This window comes from Drosophila erecta, unplaced genomic scaffold (assembly GCF_003286155.1).
Source record: "Drosophila erecta strain 14021-0224.00,06,07 unplaced genomic scaffold, DereRS2 tig00000000-arrow-pilon, whole genome shotgun sequence".
NCBI classification, from domain to species: domain Eukaryota; kingdom Metazoa; phylum Arthropoda; class Insecta; order Diptera; family Drosophilidae; genus Drosophila; species Drosophila erecta.
In genome coordinates, this window is record NW_020825194.1 from 13,035,744 (window position 1) to 13,060,417 (window position 24,674).

General features: G+C 46.4%; 3 protein-coding genes across 7 annotated transcripts in view; 1 reads left to right on the plus strand and 2 right to left on the minus strand.

The window, feature by feature from the left end:
* Nucleotides 1-1,020, plus strand: part of LOC6552041 (serine/threonine-protein kinase par-1) — a 44,785-nt gene extending 43,765 nt beyond the window's left edge. For both annotated transcript variants that reach the window (XM_015154565.2, XM_026976118.1), the window contains one exon: nucleotides 57-1,020. In XM_015154565.2, the coding sequence (XP_015010051.2) occupies nucleotides 57-111 (55 nt within the window). In that variant the 3' untranslated portion in view covers nucleotides 112-1,020. The remainder of the gene's footprint in view (nucleotides 1-56) is intronic.
* Nucleotides 774-4,447, minus strand: LOC6552039 (solute carrier family 23 member 2). Its single transcript, XM_001980648.3, has 4 exons — nucleotides 4,304-4,447; nucleotides 2,501-3,120; nucleotides 1,834-2,350; nucleotides 774-1,766 (listed from the first exon to the last, which is right to left on the minus strand). The coding sequence occupies exons 1-4, from the start codon at nucleotides 4,334-4,336 to the stop codon at nucleotides 1,215-1,217; spliced, it is 1,722 nt and encodes a 573-aa protein (XP_001980684.1). The 5' UTR covers nucleotides 4,337-4,447; the 3' UTR covers nucleotides 774-1,214.
* Nucleotides 4,448-5,167: 720 nt separating this feature from the next.
* Nucleotides 5,168-24,546, minus strand: LOC6552038 (baculoviral IAP repeat-containing protein 6). Of its 4 annotated transcripts, none has more exons than XM_001980647.3 (32): nucleotides 24,144-24,546; nucleotides 22,701-23,011; nucleotides 21,581-22,643; nucleotides 20,776-21,519; nucleotides 19,876-20,710; nucleotides 19,589-19,809; nucleotides 19,301-19,522; nucleotides 18,121-18,535; nucleotides 17,623-18,050; nucleotides 17,332-17,564; nucleotides 17,160-17,271; nucleotides 15,645-17,076; nucleotides 15,317-15,585; nucleotides 15,079-15,254; nucleotides 14,530-15,015; nucleotides 14,292-14,409; nucleotides 13,977-14,048; nucleotides 12,888-13,672; nucleotides 12,562-12,820; nucleotides 12,280-12,503; nucleotides 12,105-12,222; nucleotides 11,817-12,047; nucleotides 11,566-11,750; nucleotides 10,979-11,508; nucleotides 10,439-10,902; nucleotides 9,016-10,368; nucleotides 8,593-8,871; nucleotides 7,922-8,536; nucleotides 7,036-7,867; nucleotides 6,510-6,978; nucleotides 6,027-6,455; nucleotides 5,168-5,955 (listed from the first exon to the last, which is right to left on the minus strand). In XM_001980647.3, exons 1-32 carry the CDS (start codon nucleotides 24,361-24,363, stop codon nucleotides 5,452-5,454), a joined length of 14,634 nt encoding a protein of 4,877 aa, XP_001980683.2. In that variant the 5' UTR covers nucleotides 24,364-24,546; the 3' UTR covers nucleotides 5,168-5,451. The 4 variants fall into 4 exon arrangements, with proteins under 4 accessions (XP_001980683.2, XP_015009951.2, XP_015009949.2 ...); XM_015154465.2 differs by having other exon boundaries at nucleotides 15,079-15,251; nucleotides 24,144-24,528; XM_015154463.2 differs by having other exon boundaries at nucleotides 8,593-8,838; nucleotides 24,144-24,528.
* Between the last annotated feature and the right edge of the window lie 128 nt (nucleotides 24,547-24,674).

Sequence of the window (24,674 nt, forward strand, 5' to 3'; positions counted from 1 at the left end):
GTGCCTGCCAAGAGTTCCAAGAGGAATTACTGATTACAATGTGGTATGTATTCCAGCTCTGGATCGCGTTACCGCACTTCATCGGCCACTCGCAGTCCAACAAACATTTGATGTACCACACCGCAGAATGGCTTCTGCATCTTCTGCTACTACTCCAAACGGAAGAAGACGAGTCCCGGCCACGGAACCGGAACCGGAATCGGAATCGGGCACGGACATGGCCAGGCCATGAGCACGCCGCCCAACACCACAGCCTCATCGTCATCCTCGCGTGCCAGCAGCGGCGGCGCCAAGAAGCAGCAGCTTCATCCCGCTCCCATCCAAAACCATCATTACCACCACCAAAATGAACAGCACAAGTTCTAGACTGGATCCCGAGGTTCCCTACGATCCAACCCCAGCTCCCAGATACCCAATACCAAATCCCACTTAGGCATAACGATTTTTGATAATTTTTTAATGGAACTTAGCCAAAGTTATACTCTAGTGCAGACTTTTGAACGCTGCCCCTAGTCGTAGGTTTGTTGTAGTTCGGATATAGCAGAGTTTCAGCCATAGATCGTGACTCAATATTGCACCTTTGCATATATATATATACGATTTTCAAATGATTGTGCCTTGGTTCCTTCGGCGGTTTTAGATTTAGCCAATAGCCATAAAACGTTGATTTTAATCTGTAAGTGTGTTAGCGGAACGGAACGGAAGCGGAATCAAAAACAGAGAAGGGGAGACAGGGAGACCGGAAGTGAAAGAAAGAGACGTGTTTCACAATATATGTATATGTATTTTCTATGCTATTTTTGTGAGGATACCTCGCGCCGAAAATGCGTTAAAATTTCTATTATATAAATTTTAACAACAATTTTTTTGCATTATACAGAACTGATGGATTGTTTTCAAGATTTGAATAGAGTTTAATGGCGACAACTTTCGTTTGCTAGGTCTATTGATGTTATTGCAAAATAATAGAAAATATGCGAGTTGTAAGCGAAACGGGAGTGTGTTAGGTAATCGTAGCAACAAACAATAAGCGAATTTAAAAAGCAAATTAACAGAAACACGGAACAAAAATAATAGATCTAGAGTTTTGGGTAGAATGCGAATTCGAAGTTCAAATTGTAATTAGAGCGTGAGCACGAAAAGTGTTTTCTAAAAATAAATAAAAACTGAATCACCAATTGAATGGCCCTATTTGCATGGACACTATCCCACGATCAGCTTTGTTTCTGGAGCTTGTAAGTTGGCATGAACGGAATATAGTAGGTCCACTTCCAACGACGAATGGCATCCATGCCAAGTGGAAAATCGTAGTCGGTGGCTGTGCCATCATTAACATTATCATCGCCCAAGGGCATCTCGTTAGCCCAGTCGATTAGGCCCCTCTCCTCAGGCGTTCCCGGTATTATATTGTCCAGCAAGCAGCCCAGAACTCCACCGACGAGAATTGTAGTGCCCAGAAGCACCGATAACGTGGAGTCCACGGTCTTGTTGCCGGTGTCAATAGCTCCAGGGTTCTTCTGCATCCAGCGGCACAATACCATGGGGAAAAAGATGGAGAGCCCCAGTATGTAAAGATTCCTTGCGGATCGCAGATCCACATACTGCAGGGTGGATAGCCCGAAGGCTATAATCATGCCAAACATCACGCAAAAGATTCCTCCCACCACCGAGTCGGGAATGAGAATGAAGATGGCTCCAAACTTGCCAATCACCCCCTGGAGGACCATTATCAGGGCAGCCCACTGGATTACACGGCGGGATCCGATCTAAAATGAAATTGCACTTCTTGAATTTCTTGACTTGAATTTGAAGGGTCTCTTTTATGTATCTTGCCTTGGTGACCCCGATGGCGCCTACATTCTCTCCAAAGGTATTGGTTCCATTTCCAGCTCCCCACAGGCCGGCGAGGACAGTGCCCAATCCCTCAGTGCCGATGCCGCGATTGATCGCATGCAGCGGAGGCGAATGGGCGCCGGACATCTGTGACACCGTGGGATAGTAACTGAGTGACTCCACCGTGCAGGCCAGTACTCCGGCCAACATGCCCAGCACGCCGGACAGCGTCACCGATGGCCAGCCAAACTGTCCCGGATACGGCACATAGAACCACTTTGCACTGGTCAGCACATTCAGGCGAACATCCGTGCGAGAGGGATGTGATGGTGGAAAGACATCCGTGGCTGTCAGTATGCCGCACAGGCCCCACATTATCATGATGGTCAGCAGGACGGGAAAGAGGCGGAACAACTGGAACTGGCGCACCTCCATGCCGTGGCCCTTGCGATAGGCCAAGATGGGCACGGAAACATTCGACATTATTTGCGAAAAGAGTGTCAGCATACCAGTGGTTCTATAAGAAAATTTGGATGAAAAAAAGATTAGTTTTAATGAAGCATTTGGACTTGGAAACGCTACTCATTGGCAATCGAGTTTAATTAATCATCATTATAACAGACAGGAAAAACACATATTTAATGGGCTAAAAACCAGATATACTCACCCCACCGCAATGCCCCAATGCTTGGAGGCGGTTTCCGCCGCGTGCTCGAAAAGCGTAAGACCCACCAGGGACACAGTGGGTACAATGGTCAATGGAGTTACGTACTTGAGGATTTTCCCCACCAGACCAGTGTAGCCCAGGATGACCTGCACCATGGCGGACACGGCAATGGCGCCGGATAGCTCTCGCATGCGCACTTGCCACAGTTCCTCCCGCTCAGCCTCGTTCATGGCATCCATTACGGCCTGCTCCGGGCACTTCCACTGCGGCAGGGCCAAAATGGCAAGGGTGGGCACCAAGAACGATATAGTTCCGCCCTGGACAATGGGCAAGCGGACGCCCCACGTGGCCTGGAAGTAGGTAACGATGCCCGTGACGAAGATAATCGTCGAGATGATGATGCCCCGGTTGGCGTCCTCATCGGACATGCACAACGCCGGCGTCAGGATGAATGGTATGGAAACAATGGCACCGATCATGGTCAGGTAGTGCTGGAATGCGAGGAAGATGCTCAGGTACCATGGGGGATTGTCGTTAATGGCGTAGAGCAGTTGCGGCTTGGGTTTCTCATTACTTGGAGGCGTGTTAGCTGCTTGGGAGTGGGACTTGGACGCATCTGTCTGGAAATCAAAATGCAAATCCAAATTATTCTTAACTTAACACTGATCAATAAATTTCTTAAAACTTATAAAACATTTAAAAATAAAAATGGTTTCTAAATTTAAATGCAGATTTTTAGAGAATTGCGCCAGAAACATTTAAAGGTATGCCACTTCAAACTCCGATTAAGGTAGAGAAAAGAGAAATTTCATAATTTTCTGGAATATCAGTAAAAATTTCGAATAAAATTAAGAAATGAAAAAAAATGTTTCAAAAGTGTGGGACAAAAAATGTGGACGTGGCAGTTTTGTGCGGTTTGTGGGCGTTAGAGTGGGCGTGGCAACATATGGAAATAAACTTGCGCTGCGTATAGTATAGTATATCCTTTTACTCTACGAGTAAGGGTTATAAATAAATTCCCTTGCTAAATTAGCATTTCCCTATTAGCAAAAGGAACCATCAATTGTAACCCTCAAATAATTTATATTTTAAAGTAAAATCTTCAGTGTAATTATATTTTCCTAATGCAAATATCTATTTGCTTATGTAATGAGCGGTTTTTAGTATCAGGCATAGAGATATTCTCCCATTTTATTGTATAATTGCAGAGTACGGAAATTTCATTGTTTTATTTATGAGGCTTTGCTATTAAAGATTTGAATTGATTAACATAACTATATGGCTTAACACGCCCCATGGAGGGTGGAATTTAATCTTGGCCCGAGTTTGACTGACAACTCTGGTCTCCAATCGTGATTAATTGAGCGTTAGTATCAGTGCTTTTTTCTCAGCTTGTTGAGATCAGTGATTTTAATCAGACCATAAATTAATAGCTAACGAGCCGTGTTACTTACTAAATCAGCTTGTTGTCAGCACCAGCATTGCGGAGCGAAAGGTATGCGCCGCATAAATATGACAAATCGTTTAGATCGATAGTTAATTACTAGCGCAGATCGCTAAACAACAAAAATTGTGAATGAACTGTTAATTGCTGGGTGTTATCTCAGCGATCTTATTCCTCAAAAACTCATATGTATAGCACAGCGGCAACAATTAAGTGGGAAATGCAATTGAGTGAAGAAGTGCCTCGCAAAACAAAGTCCGATAAAAATCAAAATACAAGTAGGAACAGATCAATTGGGGGAATTCCGCTTACATAAAACCACGCGTTTGAATTGTTACGCAAGGAAGCATTGGACTTACGGCGTCCTCGACGGTGACATTGTTCAGCTCCATGATCAGGCGAGCTCCCACTTTATATCCGCCATAAACTATTGGGCTAACCGCACGGAAATCTCTCCCGAAGAACTCCGCTGTACGTCCGATCGCGACGAAGTCCGGAGACTCAATGCCAAGATCTATCAATCGAAAATGTTTTATCGTTGAGAGCTGGGAGCCTTCGGTTCAAGAGAATCTGGGTGCACTGGTGCTCTCTAGAATGGTGCTCGACGTAAAAAGGGCATAGTGAAAGTAAAAAAAAATATAATTTATATTTAAAAAAAAGGAATTTTTATTTAAGTCGCTTAATACGGAACCATCTTAGTTGAGCAACCGAAAAACGTCGTGAAGAGATCATAACATTTAACAATTCCCCATTAAAGTGACAAAGTCGGCACAATAAAGATAAACTAGCCAAATGTGATAGAAGAAGTATATATTATCTTTCGCTTTCATTAGAACCCGAAAAAGTTTATGATCAGCATTTAGCCCAAATAGTGAAAAAAAGATAGCAGACTTTTGGGGGAAACAAAATGTTTTTCGGATTTTATTTCAATTGAAAAATTAACTGCTCATTCTTTTGTAAATATTTAACTAAATCGCTACGTTCATACATAGTTTAATACACATTAATTTAGTTTTGGTGGTTTTTGTTGTTATAACTGTTTTATAATGGTGATATTTTCATTGACCTGCATGATCGCTCTATTCTATACACACACGGGTTATTCTTGTAGAAATTTTTAGATCCGTTCATATAAGCATTTATAAAAAATTCGATACAATAATCTCATACATACTTGTATGAAGTGGGAGATTCAGTTTGTTTAATGTAAAGTTCTGACAATGCTTGTTGGGGGGAGTGTATGCATTTTGTATGTGTGTACGCATTCTTCTGCGCGAAGTTCCTTAGCGTAATTTGTTTAACATTAATCATTACGGTTCCATTAAGTAAAGCACACCAAGTTCTGTTGCAGTCTCTCTTACAAAAATTAAAACAAGTAAAGGCGTAAAACAAAAATCATAGCATATAAATAAAAATGTCTCGGGCTGCGCAGATGCGGTAGGCCAGGGCAAGCAGCTTCTGGGCATCAATTCACATCCATCTCCAGCATCTTTGGGCACCCAGAGATTCACAGCTCTTCCTCCTCTTTCTCTTGCCAGACACTGCTCTCGTTCTCCGTATCACTTAAAATTTCCACGACCTCTTCCTCGCCCGTCAGCAATCCCTCTTCTTGGGGAAACCCCTTGAAGCCATCGTCCACATCTCCATCGCCTTCAGCTTCGCATTCATCCGCATTCTCGCTGAGCAGATTCATGTCCGGCACTATGGCATCATCCGTTCCAGCCTGGACGGTATTGGTGGCTGCCAGTGAAGGCGCCACCGCGGACACATCCATCGGCGGCAGAGTGGCCACCGGATTGAAGGGCGCATCCAAGTCCTCTAGTCCACGTGGCGGCTTCAGCTTGGACAGCTCCTCACGCAGGTGGCGATAGTGTCGGCGCAAGACCATTGAGTTGAACGATATAGTACGACTGGCCCTCTCGGTGTACTGCGGCTTGCCCAGTTCCTCGATCCAGCCCTCTATCTGTGCGCAAATCTCCTCTCGCTTCAACCAGAAGTGCTTGTGTATGACCTTGGGTATTGGATAAGTACTGCATGTTAAGTACGGCTGGGCATTTATCAAACTTTTCAAATGAAACTTACATCTTTAAAGCACTGACTCGGACTGCGTATCTGCTCCAGCATAGCCCACCGCACACAGGCCTGATATATATTGCTGTTGTATTCCCGTGATGAATTGGTACCACTCGGAGTGCCACGGCTCCTTTCAAAGCCCGGCTCATTGAAATAGGGCTCGGGGACTAGGATCAGTGACTGGATGGAGACGAGTACCTGTAGAAAGCTGGAAGTCTGTGCATTCCATTTCTCCTCAGGCCGGCCATGCCAGGTGTTGAGAACTGACAGACAAACTTTGCCGTCATTATATAGGTTTGGGTTAAAGCGCACCGAATGACGACCCGTGGTCTCCAGATTGATGAGCATCGGCTGGTTAGGGTAGTCCGGTGGAAAGAAGACATCGAACTCAAAGCACCCGTTGGCGTAAGGCGTGTCCGCCGGGCCAGTAATGAGTACCTATAAACCAAACAATTTAATGTTGTAAACAATTAGCACAAACTCTCAACCTACCTTCATGACATCCAATCTATCAGTATCACAGCGCACAAATACAGAACTACTAAAGCTGAGGGGCAAGCTGGTGGACAGTGTGACTGCCTCCTGGGCGAGTCGCTTGACCCGTGAAGGATGGTAGCGATCGCCGGCGAGCCGCACCATCTTTTCGAAGTGGTGCGAGACCACAAAGCGGAAACTGTTGTTGTCCGACTCAACGATCATGTCAAACGTATCAAACTGGCGCTTCTTCATTAGCTCCAAGTAGCGCTCTTCAATTGATTTGCTCTGCGGCTCTAGCTGTGCGCTGCCGTCTTCGTTGGTGTGCGACATGTTGATTAGCGCATCCGCATCTGTGGTTTTCTGCACCAGGACACTGGTCTCGTGGATATCCGGAATGAGCAAAGCTAATCCTTCATCGTCGCCATCATCGATGTTAAAGGTCAACTGATGCGTCTGGCCCTTGATGTTTGACTTCTTGTTTACTCTGCGAAAGTGGATTTCTTTAAAAATGGAAATTGTGTAACGTTAACCGTTTACTCACTTTAACCGTTTGGCGTAGGTATCCACACAGGTCTTCATGTTTGTGAGCAACTCCACTATGGGTGGCGTGCTTTCCCTATTGCCACTGGCCGAAGGTTGAAGCAGCGAGACGAGCATCTTGGACAGAGATAGGGCACGCAAGAGTTTGAGTATGGCACGGTATAGCGGAATGTGGCGCGTGATATCAAGCACTGAGTCGTTGCGCAGATAGGAGCTGAGCGCGGGAATTAAGCAGGACTGCTGCAATAGGGTTTGGAAGATGGGCGGCAACTCGCCAGTGACATCTCTGACATCATGATAAGCTAGGATGTCCTCTCCGCACATGTCACTTGGGATGCAGTCACCGGGATTTATATAACTTGCCAGAACAAGCAGCAACACTGTGACATGCTCCTCCTCGCTCTTTTGCCGAAGTAGCGCCTGCTCCACATTCCACGACTGAGTGGTAGAACCGGTACCGAACCCAGTGCCCTTGGCCCAGTACATGTGGCTTTTATCGTCCGACGTGCCACCAGGTGTGGCCTCCTCTGGTGCATTGGCTTTGGTGCCGCTAGCACTTCCGTTTCCACTTCCATTGCCAATAGTGCCGCTACTACTACTTGTTCCACTTAGCGATGGTTCGCTAATTGGTGCTCCGATCCTGTTGTTGTGCGACTGATGCGAGAAAATGCCAAGGCAGTTAAGCACTAGATGCATTGCCCCCACTTCGATAACCACGCGACGTAGCAGAACACCATCGTCGGTGGACAACGGCACACTATCAAGAAGCTGACGGAAGACCTCGAACGGTAATGTGGGCAAGGAAGGTGCCAGCGACAAACTGTATATGTCATCTGCAACGTAGAGCGGGTTAGTCAATGAATTAAAGTATCATTTTTTTGACTTACTGCCTTCGCCATCTCCCGTGACCCCGAGGACTAAGCGGAGAAGACACTGGGCTCTCATCTTGTCTCGCAGCAAGACATCCGAGTAGGCGGGCAGGCGCAAGAATAATCCAAATGCGGCCAGAGAGTGCTGTGGCACCGAACTGACCGTTGTCTGCTTAGCTGCTGGCTCACAGATAGTGTCCTCCAAATCCTCGTAAATCTCGTCGTTCGGCTCCAGCTTCACCCAGTCAGAGACCGGCGGACTTTTCTCCTTTTCGCTAACTACCAAGGTGGTCTTGCGACCTGAGTGTTCCGGATACACGGTGGGCAGGTAGTGAGCGAGTAAGGATAGACCACCGCTGTTAGAAAATCGTTGCAGTGGAGATGGCAATGGCTCAGTGCAAGCAGCTTTGGACTTCTTCGCCTGGCTTGTGTCATCAGTGCGCTGTTGGAGCAGCAGGTCAAGCGATATGCAGGGCGTCGATAGAGAATGTCCTGCATTCTGAAGCGAGGCCAAAACCTGCGAGATGGTGGCATCTCCAGCCAAAAGAATTTCAGAATAGTCTTGTATGACCAATTGGTTTCCATTGGCTGCATTCGCTGATTGCAGCAAGAACTCCTCCACGTTGAATATATCTATTAGAGATTATTTTGTTTAGAATGCATTTATTGTAAACCTAGCGAGTACTCACTGAAAGCCAAGTTCGTTGAGCTGGTCTGCGTCTCCTTGTCCTTATTCATGGCTGCTTGGTTCTTGGCATCTTTTATGCGCTTGTCCTTGGCTGCCACTGCAGCTCCAACGGTAAGGAACTCCATGCTACCCGCCTCTACGTTGTTAAAGTTAAGGAAGCTGCTTTTTTCCATTTTGCTCTCACTCGATTTGGCCGTCGCACTCGACACGCCACTGCTCGAGGTTGAGGCCTCGCCTGCTCGTTGATCTGTTGGTTGTTGATAAACTAGATTACTATACACTAGGGGGGGTCAAAACAAAAAAAGAAGTAAAGAAATAAAATAAATGAATTAGAGGAGCCAAAAAATAAAGGTGGGTTAAACCAAATTACAAGGCAGATACAAATAAATGGCGAAATCTTGCAAAAAAAAAAAAAAAAACTCACCACTAACGCAATTCTGCATAATCTCTTGGCACGTGGTGCTGGTGGTCACCGTGAATAGCATGTGGTGGGCGCTGCTCCTCTTGGCCGGATGATTGTTGACGGCTGCTATGGGTAAGCTAGTACTGGCACCGCTCGAATTCCCGCCTAAGATGGCGGAGAGGGTATCCCTCCGTTGCAAGGGCTGCTGACTTCTCACAGAGACTGTGATGTGTTCGTTCTCGAGGAGGAGCTGCAGCACCAGCTGTCTGGTGAATCCAGATATAGTTGGCCGAACTCCGTGCGAAGATCTTAATGGCTTGCAAATTATGGCTCCAATGAGTAGCGATGTAAGGACTTCCTGGTTTCCGGGATGGCAGGCGCTAACCCGCGTGAAAAAGTTGATGGTGGCCCGTTCCAGGCGGATGAACGACTGTTGCATGGGCAACGTCTTGCTGAACTGGGCGGCATGTGTGTTGCAGAGCAACTGCAGCAGAGGCTTCCAAAAGACGGAGCCCTGCATAGTCCCTAACCAATCTCGCATTGGACCTTCGGCACAGCATTCGGCAAAGAAATCTAGCACTTTGGGCACATTTGAACTACTTAGCAGTGGAGTATTATTACCGACATTTGCTTCGGCCTTGTCAAAGTCCGTAAGCGACGAATCCTCATCATCTGCTGCAGCGGCTGCCTGATTGTTGGCTAATGTTTCGTCTTCCGCCACAGTGACTGTGACTGCAGAAGCTAATGGCTCCGATCCCGGCAAGAGGTGCATGCAGTACTCGTAAATAGCGTGGGCCAATAGTTTCGGAAGTCCAGAGTCCAGCATCTGGTAAACTGCTGCCGGAGATTGGCAGGCCAAGGCTAGGGTCTTCAGGAATGTGGGACGTTGTAGCAGAACACTAAGGTTTTCGCTACCCTCACGGCGGAACCAGGCACTACCACTTTGCACTTTGCTGTCATCAGTCTGGCCCCGAGCTGGAGGTTCCAGTTTTACTCCCAGCTTGATCAACAGCTGGTTAAACAGTTCTGCCTTAATGAAGCACAAAGCACACAACAAGGAGTCAAAACTGCTCTTCAGTGGCTCATCGTGCTCCAGCGAAGACACCCATTCAAAACAGGTCTCGAACAGCGAAGATGAAATGAGGAGTGGTAACTCAGGCAGTTGCTGATTTGCATGTACTTTCCACAGAATCGAAGCAATCACCTTAACGAATCCGCTTTGTGGATTATTACAGCGCGCCTGCTTGCTGTAGTTGTCGTGCAGTTGCATCACCCAGTCGATAAGCACGCGCAGTTTGTCCAATAGGTGATCCGTCGATCCGGTAACTACTTCATAAATGAGATCGCACACCGCATCGCTGGAGAGTTTAAAAACTGTAAAAGTAAAGGTTTGGATTAGTTCAGACATATAAAACATTTGTGTCCCTGGAGTCAACCAACTCACCTTGCGGAGTGGTGTGCCACAGAAGCGTCCTGAGGAGCTGCAAACTGATCTCGTGGTTGTAAGCACTCAACTTTAACAAAATGTTCTCAAGGTGTTGCTGGGCAAGACTTGGAATCATTGGCATTATGTTTAGCAATGAGCAGCAGGCCTCTAAAAAGCCAGGATATGCAGCCGGATAGGCGGCGATAAGATCAGCCAGCTTACTGTCTGGTTGTAAAGCGGCCACGTGGAAGCAGCGCGACAGAATGCGAACCCAGCCAATGCTAGTCTTCGCAAAAGCATCATCCTCAAGCATGGAATCTGCATCCATTGCGGCTAAAGCTGCCGTTTGCAGCGGCGAGGAGCACGTTGCTAGGGAGTCGATGAACGGACTCGGTGAGCGAAGGCCATGCATGCGATTCCCGAAGATAGTCTGACCAAGCACAACGATCTGTACGAGACCCACATTTCCACAGTCCTTGGGTCTGAAATACGAAATAATAGGTAATTTAATTAGATTTAAAATGAGAGTTCAAGGAACCGTTTTCTGTTGCGCCTTACTTGTACAGCCTCAGAACAATGCTTGTGGCCACCTCCGCCTTGGCCAGCTTTAGCCTAATGCAAGTCAGACCAGTGGTGGCCATGGGAGCACCCACTGGTATCGATCCAAGGCCGTAATCTCTGGACAGTTCTAGAGCCACCGCCGATGGACAGGATGCCAAACTAGTTGTATGCGGCACCAGCTGTACCTCCTTCAGCAAAATCGCTGTGGGCAACATAATGGTCAGATCCACATGAGTCTCATTTGGATAGAACATATAGCTCCAGGCTGGCGATCGCGGTCTCCGGTGAGAATTATTTGGTATTAAAACCTCTCCACTTTGTGCCGCGTCGTTTTCGGAGACAATATGTGAGAATGGTGCAAAGTTGATCAGACCATCGTACTGAGCAGCACTTCTCGGCGGCTGTGCTGCCGGGGCGCATGTTGTCCCCGTACTAGTCGTTGTCTTTTTGCAGGCACTACTTGCCGCCACATGACTGTTACGCTTAAAGCGTGTATTGCGCGTCAAGTGCTGCATAATCAGCGAAATCTGTCAAAGTTTACTGTAGTAATAGTTTTCGGGAAACAAATTACACTGTTATCTTACCAATCCTGGTTGCATGTTGATTATCGTTTTATTGAGTCTCACCAAGTTGTGACATATAATCTGGATTCCACCCAATTGGGTGAACGTCTGCACGGCGGCGGTTACCTCCAAGACCTTTGAGATGTACCATAGGAAGGGTTCAGACAGCGGCAGACGCGGCAGCGTTGCATTTCTCTGAATAGTGGCTATCAATGGACAAAAATCGTCAGAATTTAACGCCCAGCAAAAAGGTTAACACAGCCTACGCTTACTTTCTTCGAGGTATTGGCAAATGGGCGCCACAACAAGTCGGGGATGCGAGGCCTTGTCGTTGAGGGTAATCATCAAGCTAAAAACGGCGTCTGCGATTGTGTGCGGGTCATCTAAAATCATATTGGACTTCAGTGAAAAGAAACAGCCAGAGGACATCATGGTAAACGTGTTCGTCGAGCACTGGGAGAGCGTTCCATAAAGTCGCTTCATTGTTGGGAAATGGCGGAGTACTAAAACGATAATTATTAGGAAGGGCTTGTATATATGCACAATAATTGTAAACCTACCCCAATCTGCAATGCAAGGCACTTTGCTGCGATGCCCTTCCGTGTTTAACTGCTCCGCTTTAGTCTCATCCGTTTGACTCTGATTGGAGAGCTCCTCCTCCTCGGGAATGGTAACCTCCTACAGAAAGAACATGCAAATGTGATAGGTTTCATAACACTTTGTACGGGGACATACACTTGGTTGCCTGGGCATCTCCGTCAATACCATGTGTGACGATAGTTTAAGCAGATTTATAATAAGCGAGTTGTCGCAGATTGTGGCATTTTGCTTGGCGGGATTTTCTGATCCCAGAACGTTGGCAAACAGATTGCTAAAATTGTTGCCCACTGCACTGTTTTCATTTCCACGCTGACACTGTAGTTTCTCTCCATTGGATATGTTGTTGTACACCAGGAAAGCTAATGAAATAACAAGCTCAATAAGCAATTATTTGGCGGTAGAACCTTAACTACTTACAAACACTTTCTGTGATCTTAAGAGCAATGTTGAGATCCCCCTTATCATTGGGCATCATAAGCAGATCACGCACCAGCTGATTTTGAGCATCGATGGGACCCTGCTGGTTGCTTATAGCGCCACCAGGCTGCACCAACTGAAGGACAACATGTAGCAAAATGTCCTTAAGTCGACGCTTGCAAGGAATGCCACTCGTCTCGCTTTTGCTGTGCAGCCAGAGCAGTAACTCATGCAGGTGCTTGCAAATAGTTGGTCCAGCCTGATTAAAGATTTATTTAACTTCTATGTCTTTTCAGTTTTACCATAAAACGAGCTAAATAACTTACGCATCGGTTGGTGACGATAGAGGAGCTCATGCCGTAACCGGAAAAGAACCGCAGCAGCATTTTCTCAAAGTTTTCATCATTTACGATGGCCTCGTTGATGCGCGTACAGTCCGCATCCTCTCCAATAGGCAACGAGTTGCAAGCGAGGAACAGGCACTGGAAGCCGAGGCACCAGGTCCGCAGTTTTATATCATTGTGCCAAGCCAAAGCCAGGAGCAATCCCTGCACTGCGTTCGCTCCAAAAGGAATTTTTGGGACATCCGAGTGAGTGATGCCACTGGTGTATGGCTTGTCCGAGAGCTCGCAGTTTAGCGTGAGCCACATCTGCAACACCTGCTCCAAGTGCACCCACGTGTCTTCATAGTGCAGGTCCGCCAGTATGGAGTCAAAGACCTTTTTAAACATCACATATGTGTTGCGACCATTGTATTCCGTGCCTGACCAGAGTTGAGTCAAATATTCTGGCCAAGGAGCTGCCTCAGGTGGTGGGGAGACAAACTCATTGGTCAACACCTGAGGAAGCGATGAATAGAGATCCAGAGAGGTGCGATTTGTTAGTCTTCTAAGCTGCGTTTCTACGTGCAATTCCAGGCCCACGTCCAATCGTGAGTCCAGAGCAATGGAGATAGACTTGCAGAAGAAATTGAAGGTGTTCTTGCACAGGGCATTACTTTCTTTCTTAGTAACTGGCTTCGTTCTTTCAATCATGTCAATGTCGTTCAGCATTTCATCGAACTCCGTGTCATCGCATTCAATTAATGACGGAAGATAGTTATATTTGACGGCTGCAATTAAAAGTGGAGTATTTGGTTAAAGCATATGGCTGTTGGTATTGTTATATAATAAAATTGCAGGATACGGGTAGGAAAATCATACGTAATGGAGATTAAAATAAAAGCGTAGATATGGGGAAAATATTCTTGTACCAGGAACCGTAAATGGTTAAGTTGATTCATAACAAGTGTTTAAATAATATTTGAATTATTTACGGTCCCCACACACAGAATACGCGCTAGTTAGGACATCTAACTATAATCCTTGCATATATACCAGGCTGGGTTCTATGGTTAAAAAAATCTCTATGATTACCCTCTTGATAAAACTCTCTTGCTGTCGGCATCAGCGTCTCAAATAGTGCCTCAGTACACGAGGAAGCAGTGGCTAAAAGAATGAAAAATTCATTGGAAATTCTTTACAACTCTTGATTATGGTGCACAATGTCCGTCGTAAGAATTATCTACGGACAAGCCGAAGAAATGAATACCACAGCAAATGTTTTTGTGGGTAATATATTGTGCACAACTTTTCACACGTATCGTATTCATTTATAAAATAATCGCTTTAGACTATTTGCATTAATATAAATGCAATTAGCTTAACTAAGGAAGCTTGGTCATTACTTACAAGTATAGTCGCTGAAAATATCTCGTGTTTCTTGCACCGCAGCTTCCATGGTACGTGGCGTGTCATTGGTGGGTGTGACATCATTGTCCCGGAACTGTTTGTCCGCATCCAAAAGATCCTGCAATGATAATAAGTATGTATTAACGAACTACAACAGCAGTGGTTTTCTGTTCATATTTTTAAAAAAGAGTTTTATTATATTATTCAGATGGCTTGATGAATTCGATGTTGCACTTACTTGCAGCAAACACGTAATGGCATGAACAGCCCATGGCTGCTGCTGATCATTCCACACGGATAGACGGACAAGCTGCTCCAGCTGGGCGGTGGTCACAATCTTACACAGCTGTACAGACGGTCTGCATGCAGCCACCAAACGGGCGATGACCTTGCAGGTGAGCAAAAACTGATCCATGTTGCAATCGAAGTCCATTTCCAGCAGCAGGGCAAAGAGACCGCGAATAACCACCTTGATGTTGGCCATTCGAAGCGTCTTTAATCCCTTGTCAAAGTTGCTGTCGCGTTCGCCGTCGGAACCCGGCACAACCTGATGCTTGGGCGATGATGAGGAAGCCGCACTCTTTGTTGTATTGGTACTCGAACTTGTAGCTCCACCCACACACAGGCCAGAGGATCCCATATTGATCTTGCTACCAGTGGAGGTCGACTTGGTTGGTCCAGTGCCCTTTGATTTCGTTGACAGCTCCATGAAAATGCCTGGATGCTAAAGATAAAACAAATAATTATGGGTTGTCGATCACCTTACAAAATGAATGAGTAAACTCACCTCATTCTGAATCATGTAAATCTTCTTTCCCCAATCTGTGTAAGGCTGTACTGAGTACTTATTTTGCTGGATAATGCGCTTCTTAAAGCATCGCAGCTGTTTGCTGTTGGGAGTATTACTAGGTCTGGTCTTAGTAAAATCGCTCTCGCAGCTCATGAAGTCCCAGCGAGCTGCTGCTGCAATAATTGAAATATGATTTTCTGTTATTCCTCTATAAGATGCGTTTTGATGCACTTACATTTATCCTTACGCTCGTTGTCATCCAGGCACACTGAGAGAAACAGAAGTAGCCAGGTAATCAGCTGCAGGTCAGATGTGGTGCCCATGGCGGCATTGCGATCAGCAGCGTTTGCAGATGTGCTGGGCTGCTCCGACTGGTATTTGTAGTGCGGTGAGATCGGGGCGAGCAGCTTGACAAGAGTCTTAAGAACAGCATCAATAACTATGGATCGGCAGGCGCCCATAGCAATACTTCGGCGTCCCAGGTAGGTGAGCAAAAAGAATATGCTGTAACAATATCGAAGATTAATTACGGCTTAGTCTCTATTAAGGATCTCAGCACAAACCGGTCCTGGGGGAAAGCCTTGCAGTTCTGGGCAGAGAATAGGCTGCAGAAGGTGTCGGCGAGAAAGTCTCCCCACCACGTCTGGAAGCAGCACATACGCACAAGCAACGAGCACGTTGCCAACTGCAGTTGGGCATCACCGTAAACAACCAGGGCGTTGAAGAGCGCCTTCGCTGTGGCCGCATTGAATCTCTGATGAACGGGCAGGATGTTCTTGATACCATACTCGATGGAGAAGTGCAAGAGCACTTCCACCAGACTCAGGCTGAGCACTCGCAACTTGTCCCTCGAGGCAGCGCGCAGGGTATCCTCAGGTAGAGGAATAGAATGCCCCGGAAGCAGCGTTGTAGTCAAAGAATTAGGGGAGAGAGCTCGTTCCAAACGGAGCACCACGTTACGAATAACATTGATCTGGTACTGCAGAAGCATGCACTCATCGTACAGTGAAACGACCTTATTGTTGTTATCCAATCCGCTTAGCTCCTCATCGCGTTGCTTGTTGATAAAGGCCTGTAGGTGAGCCACATTGGACAGTTCACTATTTCTCATGGGAGCCAGCAGATCCATCAACTTGGAGCTAGCCAGGCTGTAACGACAGTGGACATCCTCGTACAGTGCATTTAGCGACTTTAATTGCGATTGAAGGCTGTGTGTGGGCTGCTTGATGTACTTCATAAGCTGGTCACCATATCCGTCGTGCTCCAGCACTACTGGATGGCCAAAGAATCGTCCCAAGGGCACTTTGCACTTGGTGGTCGACATACCGATACGACCAATAATGGTCAACTTTAGGTACCGGCAAATTGGCGCCGGCTGAATGTCGCTGAGCACAAGCGTTTTGGTTTGAATGTCGTTTACCTGCACCAATCTTGTGCAATCGGTCTCCTCGTCAAAGCACCAGATGTCGATAGTAAGAGAAGTCAATTCATCGCAGGAGGGAATCACCAAATCCGTTAGAAGAATATGCTGTCCAAAATCTAGAACCACAAATCGCCTTGCACCCGAATGCATGCGGTCGATGACGATCATCTGCTTGGGCGGCGGAGTGATTAATTTGTGCCAGGCAATCGGCTGGCAAGGATTGGCGTTTAGGCTCTCCGTGATCTTCTCGCTCTCCGTGGCATCGTCAAGTATGACATAACCTGTTGACGCGGTCTGCTGCGACAAGTTCGGGTCGGAAGTAGTGTCAGAGCATTCGATGGGAGCTTCCACCTCCGCAATATAAGGCGGCGTTTTGTTACCGTCCCAGTTGTCCAGTTTGCCAAAGTCATCAAACGAAATGCTTTCATTGATCTTCTTTTGTATGTAGCTTTCAAGTAGCGTCAACTTCGGCAAAAACTTTGCAATAGTCAATTTGTCCAACATGTCCGCTTTTTCTTTCTTAGCCTCCTCTTTCAAAGTCTGTTTAACCGAGTTGGATAGCGAAGACCCCACTAAAAAGATAGATTAATACAAAGGTTTTCCATATATCTCTGATTTTTAAGAAAAGGTCAGTGTCGTAATAGAAATTACTTACATGTTTTATCTTTGAAGCCATTGACCAAGCCAAAAGCATCGTAATCGCCTTTTCCCTGTTTTCCCTTCATTTCCTCTACCAGCGACTCCACATCATTGACCAAATCATTGAGCTAGTGAATATTAATATAAATATAAACTCTATACTTCTTTATCACTAGTTATCGGCATACCATTTCCTCTCCTTTCACCTTTGCCGCCACATGCTTTGGCATCATCATCACATCTTCAATTACCACGTTGGCAGCAGAGCTCCCTCCCACACTGTCGATATTGTCGATGCGAGTAGCCTCGGAAGTTTGAACGCAGTTGAAGTGCAGCTGCACCACCTCTAACAACCCACGCAGTTGGTTGCTGATGCTCTTTCCTCGGATCAGATATGGAAATGTGCGGAAGTCTACGCCATCTGCAAAAAAAATGTTGCGATTATCTGGAGTCGGAGATTTTATTATTTAAAATGCTACCTATGGAACTTAAGCGCTTGATGTCTAGCCCAGTCACTGGCAGAATTGTGGAGCTGCTGCGTATCACATTAGTAAGGGCAACCGATGAACCGGGACCTTGTCTGCTGACGTTGGGGAAGTCAAAGTCAAAGATTTCCGGCTCAAAGGGATACCCGTAGAGCCCGAATCGCGTGCTTAATAGAGCACAGTGGGGGTCCCAACGCTTTTCGATTTCGCCGGCAATATCTTTTAGCAGACTGATCGCCTGCTCAGAGATGCTATTGTGGGACTCGGCGGTGGATGTGGCGCAGGTGAGCATCATGTACCAGCGCACAACGCTGCCACACTGAGCGCGAGGTAGCTCCGGGAAGGTGTTGGCGATCGCCGCTTTGAAGCTATAGTCCAGCGTCGTGTGATCCTGCACCTCTGCCGGTAGATTGGTTGCACCCCTGCAAGTTAATTAATGGTTAATTTATGTATTTTTAATGGCAATTGGATAATGAATGGTCTGTTACTTACTCTGTCAACATGATCAGCAGTTTCACACATTTGTGGGCCGTACTACGTTCGCTGTAGATAACGCAGTTCCGCAGCAATTGCTCGATATGCTTCTCAGCCAGGGAAATGCACTCGAACTGCTGAGCCAGCAAGTCTTGGATGTTGGCTGCTGTTTGTTTATTAATCTGGTCCTTGAGCCGTTCCGACTTGGGTGACCGAAAACGGTTCAGTCTAATGAAGCAAACCCAATTGAGTATATCAAGTGAAAGATTCTTGGCCAACGGGCTGGAAGCCGGATCACTAGCGATGCGCAGCAGTTGCACTAGCAACACGTTGCTCTCCAACATGGATATGCGCTGCATGCGTCCATTACTGATCCGACTGTGGGACTTGACAGCGCGCACACTGATAGATATCTCGTGTAACCAGTCGCAGCCTACAAAGAGAAACAGAAAGAATAAGCACCAACTTGATAAAAATTCTCGACCATCAGATGGAGATGCAACGCCATGAAGTACCTTCCCTACGAGGCAGTTGCTCGGGCCTGCGTCCAACAGAGGGAGCAACTGCAGCTGCCTGGCTTTGGGTCTTGTTTTTTAAGATCTTGGCTACAAATATCTGTTGATTTTCTTGGGCTTTGGGTTTGTTCACTTGTATAATTTTAACACAAGCGTTTTTTGCCGCTGGAAATACTTTAAGGACTGCTGTCTTGACCATACGGATTATATTGTCCACATTAAAGGGGTTTCTAGAGACCTTGTTACGTTCCACCAATTCCTCAACTTGATGCGGGCGCTTGTGCCGCGTTGGAGTAGCTGCAAAATGGGGCGATATGGACTGTAAACGACTTCAAACTCTCTGCATAAAAACGCATCACTATGCGACACTAGTTCTGACCCGACTCATAAACTGTATAATATTTCATTGACGTAAAATATATAAATATGGAAAGAGAACATACATCGACTCCATTTTAAATATTAAATATGTTGTTTCTTATATTATATTGGTCAAAAACAGAAGTTAGGTTAAAATAGTTAGAAGTAGGTTTAGAATAAGAAAGCAAATAATAAGGATGTCGGACAAAAATGTATTCTAAATTCCCGGGCAAGAGTGCCAAGTTTGACCAAATTGTATCGATATAGCGATCGAACGTATTTATACGCTCCCAAACGGATTCCCCATTCTCTAGCCTACATACCTCTAGTCTTGTTCTGACCATCTTTCGACGGATCCGACACTGTTTTGATGTGGAGCAAGAAGTTTCTAGTGCGTGTCTTAAATAGTTTAGGGGATGTGAGCGTTGCGGTGCCTCCCTGATCACACAAATCAATGCATGAGGAGAGTTCGATGGGGCCGGCCAAAACTTCCGCATTGTGGGCTAGTAAGTACTCCTCACTTAGCACGGGATTTTCGTTGGCAACTGGGGGAATGATAGAAACATTGTTAAGAAACATCTAACAGCTGCTTAAACAGTGCTTAAACTTACTATAAGAGAGATCAATGTTGTCATCGATAACACTCGGTTTATAACTGGAATGCGGTCCCTTCATTCGGTACCCAAATCCGTTGGTATTTTGTTTGAGTAACGTAACCTGAATTGCTGCAGGGTTTGAGCATTGCTGGTAAACCGTAAACTTCAGATCGATGTGGCCCAGAGATACGGGTTGGGCCAAGTTAAGCTCTATAATGTGCTCGTCCCAGGTGGTTCTACAATTTAATAACAAATCATTTCTAAAACAAATATAAACTTGATTATTTCGGTTAAGTACTCACGCATCGTTGTGAAGACGCCAGGTGCGAGTGAAATCCCGCTCGTCGCCACCGTGGCGCATGTTTTGTGACTGTTTCCGTTGCTTCTGGACCTGCCCAAGATCATTCCAACAACTGGGCACTTCAGCTGAGTAGACGGTTAGCTTATCATCGAATTGGGTGAGGGCGTAAAAGACTTTTAGGTCTTCGATTGTCAAGTCAGATGTCTTGTAAGCGAGCAGATTGGCATTGCTGGCTGCCGCAGAAGCTGCCGATGGCGAAGTTTGAACGTGCGCACCCTGAGCCGCGCTGGAGGAGTTCGGGACTGCCGCTGCCTCACTGCCAACATCGACGCAAATAGATTCGTTGGCGAGCAGGGTTTTGCCCAGTAGATCTGTTCCACCTAGTTGGCGAGCGCCATCCGTAACACTTACATCCGCTGCCTGTGTAAGCGTAGTACTGCAGTCATCGTCCATTTCCAGAAGTTCGTCTCCAGAATCGTTCTCCCCCTCGCTTAGCGAGTAGAAGAGCAGGCCGCCCTGGCGAGAGCAACAGCATAGCCTATCCAAGTTCCGGCAATAAACCACGGACTCGAAGTGCTCGCCTTCCTCCTCGATCACCATAGTGCCTTGGAAGTCAGCGAGAGAATATATCTCCACGGTGCCATCTGCACACACCACACATATGGACCCGGCATCCTTATGCTCCGGAGAAGAGTTGAAGTGGGGCAGAATGCAGAGTTGCTTGGGGAACTTGGCCCTACTGAAAGTCATGGCCAGGGTGTAGTCGTTGGATATCTGAGTGTCATCGTAGTCGAAAACTAAGAGCTGGGCCGCTACATTCCCTTCGGCGTTGTTATCTGAACAGGGAAAAAATTAAATGCATTATTATTTGTAACAAATAAGAGAGCGAATTTCCTTGTACCTGTCTCCATTGACTCGTCTGTCCGTTGCTCCTCATCCTCTTCTTCCTCCTCCTTAGCCACGGTAGCCATGATGATTTTGCTACCCTCTGCCTCCGGCGCCTTGGTACGCAGCAATTTGACCAGAAGCTGGTTGCATTTGGGAGTAGTCGGCAGAATTTCGGCAATTTCGATAACCTCCTGGGCCATATGGGTTACGCCATTAACTCCACTGCTGGCACCATCTAAGGCGTTCATGCGCTTCACACTTGTCCAGCTCTCAACTACACAGTCTATCTCTTCGGTGGCTGTCATTTTGTCGCTGGTGCTGTTAGTTCCTCCGTTGATCATTATGTTATTGTTATTATTGGAGGAATTTCCGCCAAGGGAATTCGCCTCGTTGTTGTTGTTATTATTATTATTGTTTTGGTGAGTCATCTCCACATCCTCGACCAGCTTATCAATCTCGTTGCCCATGCCAAGATTGCTAACATTCACCGTATTTGATCCTACCATCAAACTGAGTGGCTCTTCCAGATTGTGATCCAGTATCTGAGATAAAGTGCACAAATCGAAATCATACAGAACAGAGGCATCGTCGGTGTTTTGGCTAACTCCATTATTCTTGTTGTAGGTCATCAGAGCGGACACAAATCCATTGCTATCGAAGCCATCGGCGAACTTCTCGTATGGGGTCATAGCCTTGTTATCATCATCCTTGGACTCGAGGTTCACTTGGGTCACGGTGGCATTGTTTTCGGCAGACACTGTAGCAAAATAAATAAGTTATCATAGGGTTATCAAAAAAATAGTTCCGGCTAATCGTACCGTTGACCATAGGAGATGAAGACTTCATCAATTGGCCTCCAACGCTTGAGACGCTGCCGCTATCATTGCTGACGCTCGCTGAGGTCTCGCTGTTGCGGTCCACCTCCACGATGTTAAGCACTACCATCCGCAGGGCCAACTCTCCGCTGCTCTGGCGCACGCTGACGCCCAAAACAATCTTGGATCCAACTACGCCGGCCCGAAGCGTGGACGTGGAGGTGATATGCTGGGCATTTACACTGCCAAACTTTCCACTAGACACATCATTCAATCCTGAGTGGCATCCCGCTCCACTGCTGCTTCCTGAGCCGCCATAATTTGCCGCCGAGTATACATAATTCACTTTGGTTCGAGCTCGTGCATTTGGTAGCACACAAATGGCAGTAACCCGCGCCCACTCGAAGCTCTCCTCGAAAAGGTAGTTAAGCAGTGTCGGAACATGAAAGCTGTGCATCAGCTTCAGATGGCGCTCAATGCTCCACACGCTCAACTCTCCAGTTTGCGAGCAACTGGTGCAGAGCACGTTCGCATAATCACTGTTGGAAATGATATCGAAACCTAGTCCTGGTGCTGGCAATGCGGGATTAGTGGCGTACGTTATGGACAGCGGGACATTCTGTGTGTACTCGCCCTTGACAAATGGACACAGTGGTGAGTGCCTCTCATGCTCGCTCCACGGCTCATCCGTCTTCTCCCAGCACACAAGACACACGTTGCAGGTGAAGCACATGGCGCGGTCCTCGCCAGATGATGATGGCTGATGGTAGAACCCGGCCTGAGCCATCTGATCGGGCAAAGCCCATTTGTAGTCCATGTGCGGCCACTTCTCGAACGTCTGGCGACGCACTGCCTCCGAGTGCATGAGCACGCGCTGAAAGTTGCTAAAGTTCCAGCCAAAGTCCGGCACGCGGGAGCCCATCAGCATGTCGGTTAGACGCTCATTAATGGCGGAAGCGATGGCCAGTACGGGAATGTGGCGCTCCAGGCGCTTCAGTAGGATGACCATATTATTGGATACTAGCTTCAGGCTGGAATAGGGTACCTCCAGACATATGGTATTCCACTGAAACGAATTAATCTGTCAGTATACAAAATTCAATGTATTAAGAAAATAAAATACCCGCTGGGCCTTAATCCCCTTCTTGGCATTTAGCTGCGCCTGGTTGATCTTCTGCGTAAGCTCATTGCTAATGTCACAGGGGCACTCCAAACCCTCACTTTCCAGTTCGGTGATGCAGTTCTGAAAGATGATCGCCTCGGACAGGATGATCTCCAGCTTGATATAGTCGTCATTTTGGCCAATTGGTGCCTGCAGAATGGTGTCCAGCAGCAGGACGCCATTGTAATCGCCTCGCAATCCGAGGTTGTGACCATCCCAGAACAAGATCTTGTCCTGCAAGGGCATATAACGCCCGTGAACGATGCTGTCGCCTGAAGGGGGAAACCAAACCAATGAAATCAATAGAAAGGAAATGCATATTTCATCTTAAGTTAATCAGTTCCTGTGCCACCCCAGCCATTAATTCCAATCAAACAATCCGAAAAAATTGAATTTTAATAAATGTTCAATAAAAGTAGTTTAAGTATTTACTAATAATAAGTCAAGGACGGAAATCCATGGCAAATGCTAATTTATTGTGAAATGAAAGCAGATTGTTAGATAACGGGACTATATCCGTGAAATTGAAGACCGGAACTTGTCCGAAAATCGTTTCCGTGGTACAAGTTCATGCGTGGCGGGTGCGAGGGGGGCCATTGAATAGCACAACTGCGTAATAGAAGCAAAACAAAAACAAAATGCGTGCTGCTGGCGGCTAATCGCAAACAACAAAAGCATTGCGATAGGACAGTTCATAAAATTTCAGATCCCGGGGGTGTCACACGGATTGGATCGAATTATCACTCTCCATTTAAGGATTCCCCCCGAGCTTTTGTTAAAAATTGATGACAAACGCATACACAAAAAACTGCCAGCACACACAGCCTCACATACAAACAAGTGGACAAGTGCAAGGCAATTACGTACAGAAATGCAATACAGTAAACCATCGCTACGACGAACTGTTAAACTATGTTAAGGGCCTAGCAGGTAAGCATTTGAAATTAGCTTGTACTAAATGCAAAGCTAGACTGGTAAATAATGCTAATGAAAAAAAAAATTGTGTCTGTCACTTCTTTAGCATTTTCAAGGGAATTCATAATTCAAATTCAGATGAAAAAATAACATATTTTGGAAGTTTCTTAGAAAACTGAGCGTTGTTATTAATATTATATTTCTTGGAATTTGTAAATTTTAAATATATACAGTGGTGTGCGTCTTAGTAATTGATAAGTGGTGAAATTACTAACAGAAATCGTTATTACAGCGGTTTTCTAGTGATATGATTCAGCCAATTCGGATCTTCGATGAACCAGAAGAATATTGATATATTGCTGTTTTTCTCTGTGTGGGTTCTAATTCGCAGTTCTCTACTGTATTGACATTTGTGTGCGCCAGTGTGAGTGAGTGTGCCCCATACGTGTGTGCATATGTGTGATTATTTTTTTCGCCCAGGAATCTTACCATTGCTATTGAGCTGATAGGTCTGCAGGATTACACCGGAATTGGCGTCCAGGACCTTGACCGTGCTGCCGTTGTCAAAGAGCAAAAGGACATTTAATTGCGGATGATAGACGACGTTGCGCATCTCGAAGGGTCGAGATGGAGCGCTATTACAGTCGCCCAAATCCAAGTAGCCATCTTGCTTGAGGACGCGCTGCTGGTGATGCTGCTCCGTGGCCATGCCGGAGGTGCGCCGCTGCGATTTGTGTGGTCCTGCTTCTGGTTGGAATACTCTGTGCGGGTTTTTTTTTCGCAATTCAATTCGGAAAATAATTGGCTGCGAAACAGAGTTCTCTGCTTTTCTTCTTCTTCGTTTTACCCCGTCTTCTTCTTCTACCTTCTGACAGATGTGTTTGCCATTCGATTGCCACCAATCGTCTGTGAATGCCAAAAATAAATCGAGTGCCCAGTGGGCGCGCGAGTGTAAGGGGGTGTGGCCACGTCGTCAGCAAAATAAATACATTTAAAAATAAATAAAATAGTTTGCTTTGC

Bases quoted from the DNA above. Each gene is read 5' to 3' on its own strand.
- LOC6552038 (XM_001980647.3), bottom strand. From the start codon at position 24,363: ATGGCCACGGAGCAGCATCACCAGCAGCGCGTCCTCAAGCAAGATGGC. The intron at 18,536-19,300 runs GTATGTAGGCTA...TTCTCTTTGTAG, and splicing joins TGGTCAGAACAAGACTAGAG to GCTGCGACTGGTTACACGAG. The intron at 12,223-12,279 runs GTATGTCCCCGT...TTCTTTCTGTAG, and splicing joins AGATGCCCAGGCAACCAAGT to GAGGTTACCATTCCCGAGGA.
- LOC6552039 (XM_001980648.3), bottom strand. From the start codon at position 4,336: ATGGAGCTGAACAATGTCACCGTCGAGGACGCC. The intron at 2,351-2,500 runs GTGAGTATATCT...ATTTTCTTATAG, and splicing joins CATTGGGGCATTGCGGTGGG to AACCACTGGTATGCTGACAC. The intron at 1,767-1,833 runs GCAAGATACATA...ATTTCATTTTAG, and splicing joins GCGCCATCGGGGTCACCAAG to ATCGGATCCCGCCGTGTAAT.